We start from the raw sequence: 20,253 nt of genomic DNA on the forward strand, positions 1-20,253 counted from the left end.
TTATATTGTAAAACTTGCTTCGAGTGATGAATGAAGAATCCATACGAGTAGAAACGCTATGGACGGCTTAAAGATAGAACGACACTTCTAACGATCAGCTTTGTCTGTGGCCAAAAAATAAAAATAACATTTTTCTGGACTATAGAGCGCACCGGTGTATAAGACGCACCCCCTAAATTTTAAAAGAAAAAATATCCTCCATATATTAGCCGCACTGGACTAATACTAGCGCCAACACTCGTAAACATGTTAGCATATTAGCTAATGCTAATGATGCTAGCTTGATTACATTAAGATAGCACGTGCAAATATGCATGAAAACACTCCTACAGACGTCACACATGGGACACTTTAGTAAAAGTAAGAATTGTTTTAGTTATATTGTAAAACTTGCTTCAAGTGATGAATGAAGAATCCATACGAGTAGAAACGCTATGGACGGCTTAAAGACAGAACGACACTTCTAACGATCAGCTTTGTCTGTGGCCAAAAAATAAAAATAAAATGTTTCTGGACTATAGAGCGCACCGGTGTATAAGACGCACCCCCTAAATTTTAAAAGAAAAAATATCCTCCATATATTAGCCGCACTGGACTAATACTAGCGCCAACACTCGTAAACATGTTAGCATATTAGCTAATGCTAATGACGCTAGCTTGATTACATTACGATAGCAGGTACAAATATGCATGAAAACACTCCTACAGACGTCACACAGGGGACACTTTAGTAAAAGTAAGAATTGTTTTAGTTATATTGTAAAACTTACAAACCTTGCTTGGAGTGATGAGTGAAAATCCATACGAGTAGAAACGCTATGGACGGCTTATAGACAGAACGACACTTCTAACGATCAGCTTTGTCTGTGGCCAAAAAATAAAAATAACATTTTTCTGGACTATAGAGCGCACCGGTGTATAAGACGCACCCCCTAAATTTTAAAAGAAAAAATATCCTCCATATATTAGCCGCACTGGACTAATACTAGCGCCAACACTCGTAAACATGTTAGCATATTAGCTAATGCTAATGACGCTAGCTTGATTACATTACGATAGCAGGTACAAATATGCATGAAAACACTCCTACAGACGTCACACAGGGGACACTTTAGTAAAAGTAAGAATTGTTGTAGTTATATTGTAAAACTTGCTTGGAGTGATGAATGAAAGTCCCTACGAGTAGAAACGCTATGGACGGCTTTAAGACAGAACGACACTTCTAACGATCAGCTTTGTCTGTGGCCAAAAAATAAAAATAAAATTTTCTGGACTATAGAGCGCACCGGTGTATAAGACGCACCCCCTAAATTTTAAAAGAAAAAATATCCTCCATATATTAGCCGCACTGGACTAATACTAGCGCCAACACTCGTAAACATGTTAGCATATTAGCTAATGCTAATGACGCTAGCTTGATTACATTAAGATAGCAGGTACAAATATGCATGAAAACACTCCTACAGACGTCACACATGGGACACTTTAGTAAAAGTAAGAATTGTTTTAGTTATATTGTAAAACTTACAAACCTTGCTTAGAGTGATGAATGAAAGTCCCTACGAGTAGGAACGCTATGGACGGCTTAAAGACAGAATGACACTTCTAACGATCAGCTTTGTCTGTGGCCAAAAAATAAAAATGAAATTTTTCTGGACTATAGAGCGCACCGGTGTATAAGACGCACCCCCTAAATTTTAAAAGAAAAAAATATCCTCCATATATTAGCCGCACTGGACTAATACTAGCGCCAACACTCGTAAACATGTTAGCATGTTAGCTAATGCTAATGACGCTAGCAAGATAGCACGTACAAATATGCATGAAAACACTCCTACAGACGTCACACATGGGACACTTTAGTAAAAGTAAGAATTGTTTTAGTTATATTGTAAAACTTACAAACCTTGCTTAGAGTGATGAATGAAAGTCCCTACGAGTAGAAACGCTATGGACGGCTTAAAGACAGAACGACACTTCTAACGATCAGCTTTGTCTGTGGCCAAAAAATAAAAATAAAATTTTTCTGGACTATAGAGCGCACCGGTGTATAAGACGCACCCCCTAAATTTTAAAAGAGAAAATATCCTCTATATATTAGCCGCGCTGGACTAATACTAGCGCCAACACTCGTAAACGTGTTAGCATATTAGCTAATGCTAATGACGCTAGCTTGATTACATTAAGATAGCACGTACAAATATGCATGAAAACACTCCTACAGACGTCGCACATGGGACACTTTAGTAAGTAAGAATTGTTTTAGTTATATTGTAAAACTTGCTTAGAGTGATGAATGAAAGTCCCTACGAGTAGAAACGCTATGGACGGCTTAAAGACAGAACGACACTTCTAACGATCAGCTTTGTGCATGGCCAAAAAATAAAAATACAATTTTTCTGGACTATAGAGCGCACCGGTGTATAAGACGCACCCCCTAAATTTTAAAAGAGAAAATATCCTCCATATATTAGCCGCGCTGGACTAATACTAGCGCCAACACTCGTAAACGCGTTAGCATATTAGCTAATGCTAATGATGCTAGCAAGATAGCACGTACAAATATGCATGAAAACACTCCTACAGACGTCACACATGGGACACTTTAGTAAAAGTAAGAATTGTTTTAGTTATATTGTAAAACTTACAAACGTTGCTTGGAGTGATGAGTGAAGAATCCATACGAGTAGAAACGCTATGGACGGCTTACACTTCTAACGCTCACCTCTGTGCGTGGCCAAAGTATCCACATCCTGTATAAATGTACGCACGTGAAGCGGAAAGTTGGCGTGAGACAACGCACATTTCCACGTCAACTCAGTTTTGGCCGTACGCCAGGTTTTTGTGCGCTTAATACATGAGGCCCCTGGTGAAGCGTTCCGTTGACGACAGCCGGCGAAGCGGCAGACGGCGTCACCCTTCACCCACAGACGTGCTGACATTTCTCATCCGCAGGTACATCATGAACGTGACATTTGAAGGCCGTAACCTGTCCTTCAGCGAGGAGGGCCACCAGATCTTCCCCAAACTGGTCATCATCCTTCTGGACAAGGACAGACAATGGGACAGGGTAAAGATCTTCATTCTGCTCGCCTCCACGCCGCCCGTCACACCCGCCCTCCCTCCCTCCCGAACTCTGCAGGTGGGCAAGTGGGAGAAGGGCTCTCTGGCCATGAAGTACCACGTGTGGCCTCGATTCGAGATCTTCACCCCGGCGGAGGATCACGAGGACCACCTGTCCATCGTCACGCTGGAGGAGGCGCCCTTCGTCATCGTGGAGGATGTGGACCCGCTGAGCGGCACCTGCATGAGGAACACCGTGCCTTGCCGGAAGCAACTGAAACTCAAGTAAGGGGCCGGGAATCTTGTCTTCACAAAATACCATTTTTAGTCTGCCTTGAAATGAAAATACTCTTTGGTGTCTTTTTTTGGTGTTGCGTAGTCACCACAAAAAAAAAAATGTCCAGAGAAAAACGTATTTGAGTCCTCAAATAGCATCAGATTGCAAAGGAGAAAGGCTTTTCGCTGCTACAGAAAGGTGAAAAAAAAGAGAGACAAATTGCTTCAAATGACTTAAATGACTTCAATTCAAATTACTTCAAGTCTTATATGCTTTCAAAAAGAAGAGAGGAGGAAGGGGAGGAGCCTGGGCCAAATGTCCCATCCTGGGAGGAGAGGAACGAGCAAAACACTTCCTGTCTAAATTGTGATAAATACCGTATTTCCTTGAATTGGCGCCGGGAATATGGTATTCGCATGCCTAGAATTACAGCCGGGTCAAACTCGTTTCGCAAAATAATTAGCGCATGCTTGGCACTTCCGCCGGGTCAAACATGAGTCATTAAATGACTCCCGCCTCCTGGTGGTAGAGGGCGCTAGTGGTCCTTCTTGCGACTGCTGGTGCTGCAGAAGAAGACAACAGCAGCAATAGTGCGCAGCCATTTATTTTACCATGGAGGATTACATATCTAAAATAAAACAGTTTTCTAAACTGGACTTTCAATGGAAGCAGGAGGTAATAATTAAAAGGAAGATCTCCATCGAGACAGAGAGACTTTTAAAACTGAAGGAAGACTTCTATATCGATGCTTTTCTTCAAAAGGAGCTGGCATGGACTCATTTATACCTAAAGGTAAGACCATAATAACGTTTTTTTTTAATTAAATGTGCTTTTCATGATAAGGTAAGCGCCGTAGTGAGAATAGGTTTTAAAATAATTACCGCATGCATGGCAATCTCGCCTGCTTTTGGTAGACGCAGGGGTGAGAAGAGGTTTTAAATTAATTAGCGCCCCTGCGGCTATACAAGGAAATACGGTGTATAAATATATGTATGTATGTGTGTACGTGTACATGTACGAGTCTTTGTGTCATGTCTGCCGTGTCTCCAAGTGGTCACTGGTGTGTGTGCGTGAGTGATGGGAAGAAAAGCTCTGACATGCGCATCAATCGCCTGTTAGTTTGCATTATTAAATTATTATTATTATTATCTCTGGACCCCGAATATAAGACAAGTGGGGGAAAATCTGATTATTAGTCGAACATTTTGCATCAAAACAGAAAAACTGTACCATTGTTTTTTTTTAATGTTATAATTCTGGCAACTGAGCTGCTAATTTTTTACAGTAAAATCCATGGGCATTTTTTTACATTGCATTACTGTAAATTAAAAGCAGTACTGCTGTTATTTTTTTTTTTATACATTTATAGCTTCATAAATATGAATAATTTACTAAAGATATTCCTAAGTATTTCATCTTAAAATATTTTTTACGAAACTTATAGAGAACCGCAATAGATTGAAATTCCACAGTATTTTAAACCCAAAATATTTATAGAGTTTTTCAGAAGTGCAATATATTGATAGTCTTAAGTATTTCAACTTAAAATATTTTATGAAAATTATAGAATCACAAAGAATGGATATTCCTAAGTATTTTAACTTAAAATGATTTACAAAATGTATAGAACCACAATAGATTGATATTCCTAAGTATTTTAATTTGAAATATTTTACAAAATCTATAGAACCACAATAGATTGATATTCCTAAGTATTTTAATTTGAAATATTTTACAAAATCTATAGAACCACAATAGATTGAAATTCCTAAGTATTTTAACTTAAAATATTTGACAAAATCTATAGAACCACAATAGATTGAAATTCCTAAGTATTTTAACTTAAAATTATTTACAAAATGTATAGAACCACAAAGGATTGATATTCCTAAGTATTTTAATTTGAAATATTTTACAAAATCTATAGAACCAGAGCAGATTGATATTCCTAAGTATTTTAATTTGAAATATTTTACAAAATCTATAGAACCACAGCAGATTGATATTCCTAAGTATTTTAATTTGAAATATTTTACAAAATCTATAGAACCACAATAGATTGAAATTCCTAAGTATTTTAACTTAAAATTATTTACAAAATGTATAGAACCATAATAGATTGATATTCCTAAGTATTTTAATTTGAAATATTTTACAAAATCTATAGAACCACAATAGATTGATATTCCTAAGTATTTTAACTTAAAATATTTGACAAAACCTATAGAACCACAATAGATTGAAATTCCAGAGTATTTCAACTTAAAATAGTTTATAAAATGTATAACCACAGTAGATTGATTTTCCTAAGTATTTTTAATTAAAAATATTTTACAAAATTTTATAGAATCACAAAGGATGGATATTCCTAAGTATTTCATCTTAAAATATTTTACAATATATTGATATTCCCAAGTATTTTAACTTAAAATGTTTTACAAAAATTATAAAACCAGAAAGAATGGATATTCTTAGGTTTTTAACTTAAAATATTTTACAAAATGTATAGAACCACAATAGATTGCCATTCCTAAGTATTTTAACTTAAAATATTTTACAAAACTTATAGAACCACAGTAGATTGAAATTCCAGAGTATTTCAACTTAAAATAGTTTACAAAATGTATAGAACCACAGTAGATTGATTTTCCTAAGTATTTTTAATTAAAAATATTTTACAACATTTTATAGAATCACAAAGGATGGATATTCCTAAGTATTTCATCTTAAAATATTTTACAATATATTGATATTCCCAAGTATTTTAACTTAAAATGTTTTACGAAAATTATAAAACCACAAAGAATGGATATTCTTAGGTTTTTAACTTAAAATATTTTACAAAATGTATAGAACCACAATAGATTGCCATTCCTAAGTATTTTTACTTAAAATATTTTACAAAACTTATAGAACCACATTAGATTGAAATTACAGAGTATTTGAACCTAAAATATTTTACAAAATGTATAAAACCACAATAGATTGATATTCCTAAGTATTTTAATTTAAAATATTTTACAAAATTGTATAGAATCACAAGGGATGGATATTCCTAAGTATTTCATCTTAAAATATTTTACAGAGTTTATAGAACCACAATAGATTGATATTCCTAAGTATTTTAACTTACAATGTTTTACGAAAATTGTAAAACCACAAAGATTGGATATTCTTAGGTTTTTAACTTAAAATATTTTACAAAACTTATAGAACCACAATAGGTTGAAATTACAGAGTATTTCAACCTAAAATATTTAACTAAATTTATAGAACCACAATAGATTGACATTCCTAAGTATTTTAACTTAAAAATATTTTACAAAATCTATAGAACCACAGCAGATTGATATTCCTCAGTATTTTAACTTAAAATATTTCACAAAACCTATAGAACCACAATAGATTGAAATTCCAGAGTATTTCAACTTAAAATAGTTTACAAAATGTATAGAACCACAATAGATTGATTTTCCTAAGTATTTTTAATAAAAAATATTTTACAACATTTTATAGAATCACAAAGGATGGGTATTCCTAAGTATTTCATCTTAAAATATTTTACAATATATTGATATTCCCAAGTATTTTAACTTAAAATGTTTTACGGAAATTATAAAACCACAAAGAATGGATATTCTTAGGTTTTTAACTTAAAATTATTTTACAAAATTTATAGAACCACAATAGATTGCCATTCTTAAGTATTTTAACTTTAAATATTTTACAAAACTTATAGAACCACAATAGGTTGAAATTACAGAGTATTTCAACCTAAAATATTTTACAAAATCTATAGAACCACAGCAGATTGATATTCCTAAGTATTTTAATTTAAAATATTTTACAAAATGTATAGAACCACAATAGATTGATATTCCTAAGTATTTTAATTTAAAATATTTTACAAAATTGTATAGAATCACAAGGGATGGATATTCCTAAGTATTTCATCTTAAAATATTTTACAATATATTGATATTCCCAAGTATTTTAATTTAAAATGTTTTACGAAAATGATAAAACCACAAAGAATGGATATTCTTAGGTTTTTAACTTAAAATTATTTTACAAAATTTATAGAACCACAATAGATTGCCATTCCTAAGTATTTTAACTTTAAATATTTTACAAAACTTATAGAACCACATTAGATTGAAGTTACAGAGTATTTCAACCTAAAATATTTTACAAAATGTATAGAACCACAATAGATTGATATTCCTAAGTATTTTAATTTAAAATATTTTACAAAATTTTATAGAATCACAAGGGATGGATATTCCTAAGTATTTCATCTTAAAATATTTTACAGAGTTTATAGAACCACAATAGATTGATATTCCTAAGTATTTTAACTTAAAATGTTTTACGAAAATTGTAAAACCACAAAGAATGGATATTCTTAGGTTTTTAACTTAAAATATTTTACAAAACTTATAGAACCACATTAGATTGAAATTACAGAGTATTTGAACCTAACATATTTTACAAAATGTATAGAACCACAATAGATTGATATTCCTAAGTATTTTAATTTAAAATATTTTACAAAATTGTATAGAATCACAAGGGATGGATATTCCTAAGTATTTCATCTTAAAATATTTTACAGAGTTTATAGAACCACAATAGATTGATATTCCTAAGTATTTTAACTTAAAATGTTTTACGAAAATTGTAAAACCACAAAGAATGGATATTCTTAGGTTTTTATCTTAAAATATTTTACAAAACTTATAGAACCACAATAGGTTGAAATTACAGAGTATTTCAACCTAAAATATTTAACTAAATTTATAGAACCACAATAGATTGACATTCCTAAGTATTTTAATTTAAAAATATTTTACAAAATCTATAGAACCACAGCAGATTAATATTCCTCAGTATTTTAACTAAAAATATTTCACAAAACCTATAGAACCACAATAGATTGAAATTCCAGAGTATTTCAACTTAAAATAGTTTACAAAATGTATAGAACCACAATAGATTGATATTCCTAAGTATTTTTAATTAAAAATATTTTACAAAATTTTATAGAATCACAAAGGATGGATATTCCTAAGTATTTCATCTTAAAATATTTTACAATATATTGATATTCCCAAGTATTTTAACTTAAAATGTTTTACGAAAATTATAGAACCACAAAGAATGGATATTCTTAGGTTTTTAACTTAAAATATTTTACAAAATGTATAGAACCACAATAGATTGCCATTCCTAAGTATTTTAACTTTAAATATTTTACAAAACTTATAGAACCACATTAGATTGAAGTTAGAGTATTTCAACCTAAAATATTTTACAAATTGTATAGAACCACAATAGATTGATATTCCTAAGTATTTTAATTTAAAATATTTTACAAAATTGTATAGAATCACAAGGGATGGATATTCCTAAGTATTTCATCTTAAAATATTTTACAATATATTGATATTCCCAAGTATTTTAATTTAAAATGTTTTAGGAAAATTATAAAACCACAAAGAATGGATATTCTTAGGTTTTTAACTTAAAATATTTTACAAAATTTATAGAACCACAGTATATTGATACACCCAAGTATTTTAACTTACAATGTTTTACGAAAATTGTAAAACCACAAAGATTGGATATTCTTAGGTTTTTAACTTAAAATATTTTACAAAATTTATAGAACCACAATAGGTTGAAATTACAGAGTATTTCAACCTAAAATATTTTACAAAATTTATAGAACCACAATAGATTGACATTCCTAAGTATTTTAACTTAAAATATTGTACAGAATGTATAGAACCACAAAGGATGGATATAAGTACAAATATTGTAGGAAATGCTGGCTACAAAAACATCTTTGTTCAAATGTCGGAGAGAAAAGGTAAGTATTTTATATTAATGTACTTGAAGAATATCATCCATGATCAGTTTATGTTAGAAATAACAACAGAATATGTGAATATGAAAATAAGTGAAAAATGTACTTAGTGGAATTAGAGAACTTTCCTAAGATGTATTTTGCTACTGTAACTTATACCTCTTATCTTTTTTTTTTTACTTCATTCACGTCGGTTGTTTATTGAATTTGTCCTACTTTATTTCTTTATTTGGTATATTTTTCCCCTTCTCATCTCCCCCTGCCATGCAGAAACCAAACGCGCGACTCGGGCATCTACATCAAGCGCTGCTGCAAGGGCTTCTGCATCGACATCCTGAAGAAGATCGCCAAGTCGGTGAAGTTCACCTACGACCTCTACCTGGTCACCAACGGCAAACACGGCAAGAAGGTCAACGGGACGTGGAACGGCATGGTGGGGGAGGTGAGGCTTCGCCCGCTAGAACGTGTTTGTTGTCGGCCACCGCGACTTTGTGAGGGAGCCGAGGATGGCCATGTTGACCTTCTCCACACGACCTCTGAGGGGGAGAACGTGTGTGTCGTTAAGAATCAAACGTGATGTGCCACTTCCTGGAATGATAAGTTGTCACGTTGTGTAAAAGGTAAATAAAAACAGAATACAACAAATCCTTTTCAACTTATATTCAATTGAATAGACGGCAAAGACAAGATATTTCATGTTCACACTGAGGAACTCCATTTTTGTTCTGCAAATAATCGTGAAATTAGAATTTAATGGCAGCAACACATGGCAAAAAAGGCATTTTTACCACTGTGTTACATGGCCTTTCCTTTTAACAACACTCAGTAAAGGTTTGGGAAGTGAGGAGACACATTTTTGAAGTGGAATTATTTCCCATTCTTGCTTGATGTACAGCTTAAGTTGTTCCCGCACTCTTTTACTACGAAGCCACGCTGTTGTAACACGTGGCTTGGCATCGTCTTGCTGAAATAAGCAGGGGCGTCCATGATAACAACATATGTTGCTCCAAAAGCTGTATGTACCTTTCAGCATTAATGGTGCCTTCACCATTAGATGTGTAAGTTACCCATGTCTTGGCCACTAATACACCCCCATACCATCACACATGCTGCCTTTTACACTTTTGCACCCCGAACAGTCCGGATTGTTCTTTTCCTCTTTGGTCCAGAGAACACAACGTCCACAGTTTCCAAAAACTATTTAAAATGTGGACTCGTCAGACCACAGAACACTTTTCCACTTTGCATCAGTCCATCTTAGATGAGCTCGGGCGGCGTTTCTGGGTGTTGTTGATAAATGGCTTTGGAGAGTTTTAACTTGCACTTACAGATGTAGCGACCGACTGTAGTTACTGACAGTGGTTTTCTGAAGTGTTCCTGAGCCCGTGTGGTGATATCCTTTACACACTGTTGTTGCAGTACCGCCTGAAGGGATCGAAGGTGTGTAATATCATGGCTTACGTGCAGTGATTTCTCCAGATTTTCCGAACCTTTTGATGATATTACGGAGCGTAGATGGTGAAATTCCTTGCAATAGCTGGTTGAGAAATGTTGTTCTTCAACAAAATATTTCCTTTCGATATAAATAAGCCCTTTCTACCGTGCCTTGGTGGGTTGTCGGAGTCCTGAAAGACCGCCATGGAGTTATGCTAATGGATGCACCAACGCTTCCTCACTGCAGGCCCAAGCAGCTCATGAGTTAATTCCACTGAAGGAGGATATTGGAAAAAAAACTACACGTGTAGGATGACTGCACACTCTGACATCTGCTTCTCATATTTATTCATAGCTTCTCCTGTACAACCTCCGGCTAAATATACCGGAACATACTCTTAGGGGGTCACGTACTGTAATGATCCTTTTTTTTTTTTTTTTTTTTTTTCCCTCTCCTGACGTTATTTAAGTTCCTCTTCAGAGAAATGGCTGCCAAACTCCACAAACACACACAAATGTTTTTTACTCACGCTTAACAATTCGCAAGTAAAACAATTTTCTTCAATTAAAAATCAATTGGCCATCCATCCATCCATCCATCCAAATTGCAAGTAAAAAAAAACTGTTTTGTTAAATACAAAAAATAGTCACAAAATATACAAAAATATTCAATTAAAAAAAACGATACATAAATGAAAAAATCTCTTTTATTAAAAAAAAGTTGCTTATGTTCAATTAAAAAAATATTTTAAGTAAAAAAAATAAAAAATTGTCCAAGTAAAAGAAAATGATTCGCAAATGAAAAAACAATTGTCTTATGCTTTTCAGTTTAAAAAAAATATTCGCAATTAAAAATGAAACAATTGTATTCAATTAAAAATCTATTTCCCAGCATAAAAATATATATTTTTCAATTGCAAGTAAAAAAAAATGGTTTTGTTCAATTAAAAAAATGATTCACAAATAAAATAAAATAATTAAAAAACAATTTGTATGTAAAAAAAAAATAATAAAAAAGTAAAAAAAACTATTCAATTGCAGGTAAAAAAATATATATTTGGCTCAGTGAACTGTTTTTTTTTTTCGCAAAATAAAAAAAATGTGTTCAATTAAAAAAGGATTCCCAAATTAATAAAACATTTCTTTAATTAAAAAAGGATTCGCAAGGAAAAAAGTATTTCTTCAATTGCAAGTAAAAACTTTTTTTTTTCCACTTAGAAAAAAGATTTGAAAGTATACAATTTTTTTTCTTATGTTCAATTAAAAAAATATTTTAACTTAAAAAAACAAACAAACAAACAAAAAATTTTCTCCAAGTAAAATAAATATTCATAAGTAAAAATAAAACAATTTTATTCAAATATTAACAATTGGCAAATAAAAAATATATATTTTCTTTAATTGCAAGTAAAAATAAAACCTGTTATGTTAGATTAAAAGAATGATTCACAAATAAAAAAATATTTAAAAAACAATTTGCATGTATACATACATATATATATATATATATATATATATATATATATATATATATATATATATATATATATATATATATATATATATATATATATATATATATATATATATATATATATATATATATATATATATATATATATATATATATATATATATATATATATGTGTGTGTTGTTCAATTGCAAGTAAAAAAAGCTATTTGGTTCAATTGAAAAAAAATATTTGCAAGATTAAAAAAAACCTTCAATTAAAAAATGATTCACAAATAAAAAAAAAATGTCTTCAATTGCAAGTAGAAAAAAAAAGTTTTACACTCAGAAAACAAGATTGTCAAGTAGATTTTTTTTTTCTTATGTTCAATTAAAAAATGATTTTTAGTAAAAAAAATTTAAATAAATTAAAAATGTCTCCAAGTAAAAAAAATGTTTTGCAAATAAAAAATAAATAATGTTTTTCAATTGAAAAAAGATTTGCAAGGGAAAAAATATATATTACAATTCGCAAGTTAAAACACACCAGTTTTTTTAATTGACAAAAGGTTGGCAAGTAAAAAAAAACAATTTCAATTACAAAAAATGTTGGCAAGTTAAAAAGAAAAAAAGATTCAATTAAAAAAAGATTCCCACGTAAAAAAAAAAAATTATTCAATTTAAAAAACGATTTGCAAGTAAAAATAAAAATAAAAAGTTTTTTTGCAATTAACAAAATGGGTGGATGGATGGAATATTACTGCCAAAAGTTTAAAGTTTTTTTATACCTACAAATTGTTTTTTACTTGCTTTTTAAACACCTGCAAATCACTCTTTTACTTGCAGAAAATAGTTTTTATACTTGCAAATCGTTTTTTTTACTTGCAGAAAAAATGTTTTGTGCCTGTTAATGGTTTATAATTGAAGAACATTGCGTTGTTTTTACTTGCGTGAGTAAAAACATTTCTGTGTGTTTGTGGAGTTTGGCCAGTCCCTCCAACACCGTCCTTCGTGGTGCGTTCACTGACCGCCCCTGTGTGTCCGTCAGGTGGTGCTGAAGAACGCTCACATGGCGGTTGGCTCGCTCACCATCAACGAGGAGAGGTCGGAGGTCATCGACTTCTCGGTGCCGTTCATCGAGACGGGCATCAGCGTCATGGTCTCCCGCAGCAACGGCACCGTGTCGCCCTCCGCCTTCTTAGGTGAGCAGGAAGTCGTCTTTGTCAACATACAGGGACATTGTATTAGGTACACCTGCACCGTCTAACAAGCAGCAAATAAAGTTATTATTTGACTTAACCCTTTAAAGCCTGAGCCACTAAATTGTTGACAGAACATTACAATTTAATTAGTCCATTTTTTTCCTTACAAAAAAATATTTCCATGTATGATTTTCAATTTCTATCATATTTGACACAGCCGTATATATTATTTTTGTTGTTTTTATAACAAACCAAAACATAATGCAATACACAGAAATATTTATGATGTTATTTCCAAGCATAAAAAGAACACTCAAATGCTCCACATCACTTGAATTCACTTTTTTTTATCATTTTCAAAACATCTTCAGTGTTGTAATTGTCATTTAAAAATACGTCATTATGTATTTTTTAATGTAATGTATTTTTCTCACTCATAAAAATCATAAAGCTATAATTTACTATCCCAACACACATTGAGTTATTGCCACAAAATAATACATCAAATTGTATATTTTACCTGTAAATATACCATATTGTGTCATGTAAACAATATATTTGTTTGAACATCTAAAGACTGTATGTTGCTCCATAATATGTTTTTTAAAATTGTTTATTATTTTGCATATTAGAATGAAATACATACATTTTTGTCCTCAAAATGCTACACACAATACCCTATGATGACAACTTGACAAGATTTTTTATTTATTTTGCAAATTAGAATGGAATAAAGTCATTTTTGTCCTCAAAATGCTACACACAATTCCCTATAATGACAACTTGACAAGGTTATTTTTTTTATTATTTTTTTTTGCTAAAATGCTACACGCAATTCCCTATAATACATCAACTTGTATATGTATATTTTACCTGTAAATATACCATATTGTGTCATGTAAACAATATATTTGTTTAAACATCTAAAGACTGTATGTTGCTCCATGCTATGTTTTTTAATGTTTAATTATTTTGCATATTAGAAATAAATTAATTAATTTTTGTCCTCAAAATGCTACACATAATACCCCATAGTGACAATTTGAAAACGTTTTTTATTTATTTTTGCAAATTAGAATGGAATAAATAAATTTTTGTCCTCAAAATGCTACACACAAAAAATCCTCATATTAGCCACATATAAGCCACACCTACTACATTTTAGATACAAAAAAAAGATGTTTCCATATATTACCTACACTGGACTATAAGCCGCACCCAATACATTTGAGAAAGAAAGAAAAATCCTCATATTAGCTGTCAGGTTCAAACACCGAACTATCTATTAAACAAGACAAGAAGCAAGGAATCAAACAGAGACAGGATTCAATTTAGCTCATGAGGAGAGCGTGTGAACCTGTACCCTCGAACAGTATTACCCCACGCTCTGAGGAAAGGGTTCCACGCCTCTTCCTTTATTTGGGCATTTCCTGATTACATAGCTGCAGCTGCTTCTAAGGGGAGGGGTCATAAACAGCTGCTGCGCTTGGTCATTAACAGTTCAAACAAAAAGGTGCTTGGAGCGGTGTCGGGTTTGCCCCCTCTCTGCTTTGTAGATTTCGGGTCATGATAAGGTCTATTGGGGTCTTTTTCTTATTTTCTTTTATATTAGCCGCACTGAACTGTAAGCCGCACCCACTATATTTTAGGAAAACATTTTCCCCCAAATAATAGCCACACTGGACTATAAGCCGCACCCAATTTTTTTCTCTCTGAAAAACGTATATATTTCCTTATATTAGCCGCACCAGACTATAAGCCACACCCACTACACTACATTTTAGAAAAAAAATCCTCATATAAGCCACACCTACAACATTTTAGGAAAAAATATTTTTTCCATATACCGGTATTACCCACACTGGACTATAAGCCGCACCCACTATATTTTAGGAAAACATTTTCCCCCAAATAATATCCACACTGGACTATAAGCCGCACCCAATACATTTGAGAAAAACAAAATGTTGGGGTCTTTTTCATGTAAGCAAGTCATTTATTGTGATTAATCCACCTTTAAAAGTGTGATTAATATATATTTTCCTAATCCTACCAAGTAAATATGTTTATTTTGGGTTTATTTCCTCTTTTATTTGCTGGACGAGCACAACAATTAATTTGCAAGTAAATATGTTTATTATGTGTTTATTTCCTCCTTTATTTGCTGGACGAGCACAACAATTAATTTTCTGTTTGTGTCCTGCAGAGCCCTTCAGTGCCGACGTGTGGGTGATGATGTTCGTCATGCTGCTGATTGTGTCCGCCGTGGCCGTGTTCGTGTTCGAGTACTTCAGCCCGGTGGGTTACAACCGCTGCCTGGCGGACGGCAGAGGTGAGGACACGCCCACTTCGTTCTGCTTTCTGTGTAACGCCATGGGAAAAGTTGTAGCATAACTTAGCCCCTCCCAAGTGTCACAGCTCCGCCTCCTTCCCGCTCGTCAACTCGGGCCTAAAAAGCGCTTGAGCGGAGCTTTTGGAAGTATTTACCCGCCGGGGATTGAAAGGGCGTCCCAGGTAGCACGCCACCTTCAATCAACTTTCCCATCGAAGTCGGCGCTAGAGGGTTTTGTGCACACGCTTGGGATTGAATTGACCTCACTCAAGGTCAAATCTGTCAAATGTTTGAGCTCCAGAGGGAATATGTGTGTGATTTAACGTAGGGCTACACCATTACTACATAGTCTGGACTATAAGCCGCACCCGCCATATCTCAGAAAACAAAATATGTTCCAAGTATTAGCCACACCCGACTATAAGCCACACCCACTACATTTCAGTTTTATTTGTGCCAATAACAATAGAAATAGAATAGAAAGTACTATATTGATCCACAGTTTGCTCACAATAGACAATAAACATTTAGGTATTTTTACATGTGAATAATATAAATACAGTCTATTATACAGCATTATTCACATGTGAATAATATAAATACCGTCTATTATACAGCATTATTCACATGTGAATAACATAAATAAAGTCTATTTTACAGCATTATTCACATGTGAATAATACAAATACAGTCTATTATACAGCATTATTCACATGTGAATAACATAAATACAGTCTATTATACAGCATTATTCACATGTGAATAATATAAATACAGTCTATTATACAGCATTATTCACATGTGAATAATATAAATACAGTCTATTATACAGCATTATTCACATGTGAATAACATAAATACAGTCTATTATACAGCATTATTCACATGTGAATAATATAAATACAGTCTATTATACAGCATTATTCACATGTGAATAACATAAATACAGTCTATTATACAGCATTATTCACATGTGAATAATATAAATACAATCTATTATACAGCATTATTCACATGTGAATAATATAAATACAGTCTATTATACAGCATTATTCACATGTGAATAAAATAAATAAAGTCTATTTTACAGCATTATTCACATGTGAATAAAATAAATACAGTCTATTATACAGCATTATTCACATGTGAATAATATAAATACAGTCTATTATACAGCATTGTTCACATGTGAATAATATAAATACAGTCTATTATACAGCATTATTCACATGTGAATACAATAAATAAAGTCTATTTTACAGCATTATGCACATGTGAATAATATAAATACAGTCTATTATACGGCATTATTCACATGTGAATAATGCTGTATAATAGACTGTATTTATATTATTCACATGTGAATAATATAAATACAGTCTATTATACAGCATTATTCACATGTGAATAATATAAATACAGTCTATTATACAGCATTGTTCACATGTGAATAACATTAATACAGTCTATTATACAGCATTATTCACATGTGAATAACATTAATACAGTCTATTATACAGCATTATTCACATGTGAATAATATAAATACAGTCTATTATACAGAATTATTCACATGTGAATAATATAAATACAGTCTATTATACAGCATTATTTACATGTGAATAATATAAATACAGTCTATTATACAGCATTATTCACATGTGAATAACATAAATACAGTCTATTATACAGTATTATTCACATGTTAATAAAATAAATAGTCTATTTTACAGCTTTATTCACATGTGAATAATATAAATACAGTCTATTATACAGCATTATTCACATGTGAATAACATAAATACCGTCTATTATACAGCATTATTCACATGTGAATAATATAAATACCGTCTATTATACATATATTTATGTAAAATGTATTTATATTCAGATACATTATGTATATATATATATAGTTTGTATTTATGTATATAATGTATTTAATTATATATGTATATACATATATGTATGTATACTAAGGTTGTACGGTGTACCGGTATTGGTACCACGATACTAATGAATCATATTTGGTACTATACCGCCTCTAAAACGCACCGGTTGATTTTTAATGATGATTCTTGGAGTGATGATCTGATTCAGAATTGATTCTCAATTCGACTCAATTCAACACAATTCTCAATTTAAAGCGATTCCGGCAATATACTTGCATCCATCCATCCATCCATCCATCCATCTTCTTCCACGTATCAAAGTCGTGTTGCGGGGGCAGCAGCCTAAGCAGAGTCTCCCCAGCTGCCTCGTCCAGCTCCTCCCGGGAGATGTAGATTTGAAAATGAATACAAAAATTTAAAAAAATTAACTTCGCAAAAGGATGAATCGATTTAAAATCGGAATTAATAAGAATTGTGATTGGAATCGATTTCTTTGAGCAGGAAAAAAAAAAGTAAAAAATGTTCTTACCCTATCCCTTCAAATTTGGCAAAGTTTCTCTTCAAAAATCAGGTCTTTCGTTCCTTCTTTGTGGCAATCTTGCAGGATGACTGCACAGCCCTCTAATAAGTCCATCACTGCCCTCTAGTGGGTTATACCTGTAATGCATGTATCTGATCTGATACGTCAGGCTTTTGGGAATAAACTGGGCGGTATAGCTCGGTTGGTAGAGTGGCCGTGCCAGCAACTTGAGGGTTCCAGGTTCGATCCCCGCTTCCGCCATCCTAGCCACTGCCGTTGTGTCCTTGGGCAAGACACTTGACCCGCTTGCTCCCAGTGCCACCCACACTAGCTTAAATGGAACTTAGATGTTGGCTTTCATTCTGTAAAGCGCTTTGAGTCACTAGAGAAAAGCGCTATATATATATAATTCACTTCACTAACGGTTGTATCACTTATGATACGTTAGGCGTTATAGGGTTGAATGTGACTTTTTTTAATGTCATCAACCAATATATACTGTATGTATTTTTAAAAAAAAATGTTTTCTTCTTTTTCGTCCTTAATTGGGTCAAATTCCTTTGCAAAGGCATGAATTTCTCACCGCCCCTTCTTCTCTGTCATCCTCCGTCACGCCTCCCTCCCTCCCTCGCCGTCTGCCAGAGCCCGGCGGTCCCTCCTTCACCATCGGAAAGGCCATCTGGCTGCTCTGGGGTCTGGTCTTCAACAACTCCGTCCCCGTGCAGAATCCCAAAGGTACCACCAGCAAGATCATGGTGTCCGTCTGGGCCTTCTTCGCCGTCATCTTCCTGGCGTCCTACACGGCCAACCTGGCAGCCTTCATGATCCAGGAGGAGTACGTGGACCAGGTGTCGGGCCTGTCAGACAAAAAGGTGGGAAGGAGAGAATTTACAAGTGCTGCAAGTACACACACCTTTTTGTATATATATATATATATATATATATATATATATATATATATATATATATATATATATATATATATATATATACACACACACATATATAGGTGCAAGTACACACACCTTTTATTTATTTATATATATATATATATATATATATATATATATATATATATATATATATATATATATATACACACATATATAGGTGCAAGTACACACACCTTTATTTATATATATATATATATATATATATATATATATATATATATATATATATATATATATATATATATATATATATATATATATATATATATATATATATATATAGGTGTGTGTAATGCGCCGACAATCCATCAAGAGGCGCGACTTGGTAGCTTACCAAAGTCGTACTAAAACATTTTGACAGATTTTTGAGTGCCGTGTGTAATGTTCTATAGCAGGTGTCCCCAAACTACGGCCCGCGGGCCGGATACGGCCCTCCAGCATCCAAAATTTGGCCCGCAGGAATTTTATTTTTTTTAATCTGTCCTTTCTAATCCATTTTCTACTGCTTGTTACTCTCTGTCTCTTAGCCGCTTAAGCAAATCATATTTACATATATATATATATGTCTTAATTAGATTATCCAAAAAAAATAGTGCTCGATACCGTGGTAGAGCGTAATATGTATGTGTGGGAAAAAATCACAAGACTATTTCATCTCTGATGAAATAGTCTTGTGATTTTTCCCCACACATACATATATATATATATATATATATATATATATATATATATATATATATATATATATATATATATATATATATATATATATATATATATTAGGGCTGCAACTAACGATTAATTTGATAATCGATTAATCTGTCGATTATTATTTCGATTAATAATCGGATAAAATAGACAAACTATATTTCTATCCTTTCCAGTATTTTATTGAAAAAAAACAGCATACTGGCACCATACTTATTTTGATTATTGTTTCTCAGCTGTTTGTACATGTTGCAGTTAATAAATAAAGGTTTAATTAAATTAAAAAAAACTGCAACTAACGATTAATTTAATAATCGATTAATAATCGGATAAAAAAGACAAACTACATTTCTATCCTATCCGGTATTTTATTGGAAAAAAAACAGCATACTGGCACCATACTTATTTTGATTATTGTTTCTCAGCTGTTTGTAAATGTTGCAGTTTATAAATAAAGGTTTAGTAAAAATAATAAAATAAAATAAAAAAAATAAAAAATAATAATAATTTAAAAAAAACAAAAAAACAACTCTGCGCATGCGCATAGCATAG

The 20,253-nt window shown here is 32.2% G+C and overlaps 1 protein-coding gene across 9 annotated transcripts in view; it reads left to right on the plus strand.

Annotated features, from left to right (window-relative positions):
• grin2bb (glutamate receptor, ionotropic, N-methyl D-aspartate 2B, genome duplicate b) overlaps nucleotides 1-20,253 on the plus strand; it is a 267,893-nt gene that overhangs the window by 217,858 nt on the left and 29,782 nt on the right. For 8 of the 9 annotated variants that reach the window (XM_062027310.1, XM_062027306.1, XM_062027308.1 and 5 more), the window contains 6 exons: nucleotides 2,956-3,070; nucleotides 3,143-3,348; nucleotides 9,480-9,651; nucleotides 13,143-13,296; nucleotides 15,503-15,628; nucleotides 18,683-18,912. In XM_062027310.1, the coding sequence (XP_061883294.1) occupies nucleotides 2,956-3,070; nucleotides 3,143-3,348; nucleotides 9,480-9,651; nucleotides 13,143-13,296; nucleotides 15,503-15,628; nucleotides 18,683-18,912 (1,003 nt within the window). Of the gene's footprint in view, nucleotides 1-2,955; nucleotides 3,071-3,142; nucleotides 3,349-9,479; nucleotides 9,652-13,142; nucleotides 13,297-15,502; nucleotides 15,987-18,682; nucleotides 18,913-20,253 lie in introns of those variants that run through there. The other variant, XM_062027314.1, reaches the window with a different exon arrangement.

The sequence above is a fragment of the Entelurus aequoreus genome, linkage group LG18 (assembly GCF_033978785.1).
Source record: "Entelurus aequoreus isolate RoL-2023_Sb linkage group LG18, RoL_Eaeq_v1.1, whole genome shotgun sequence".
Classification (NCBI taxonomy): domain Eukaryota; kingdom Metazoa; phylum Chordata; class Actinopteri; order Syngnathiformes; family Syngnathidae; genus Entelurus; species Entelurus aequoreus.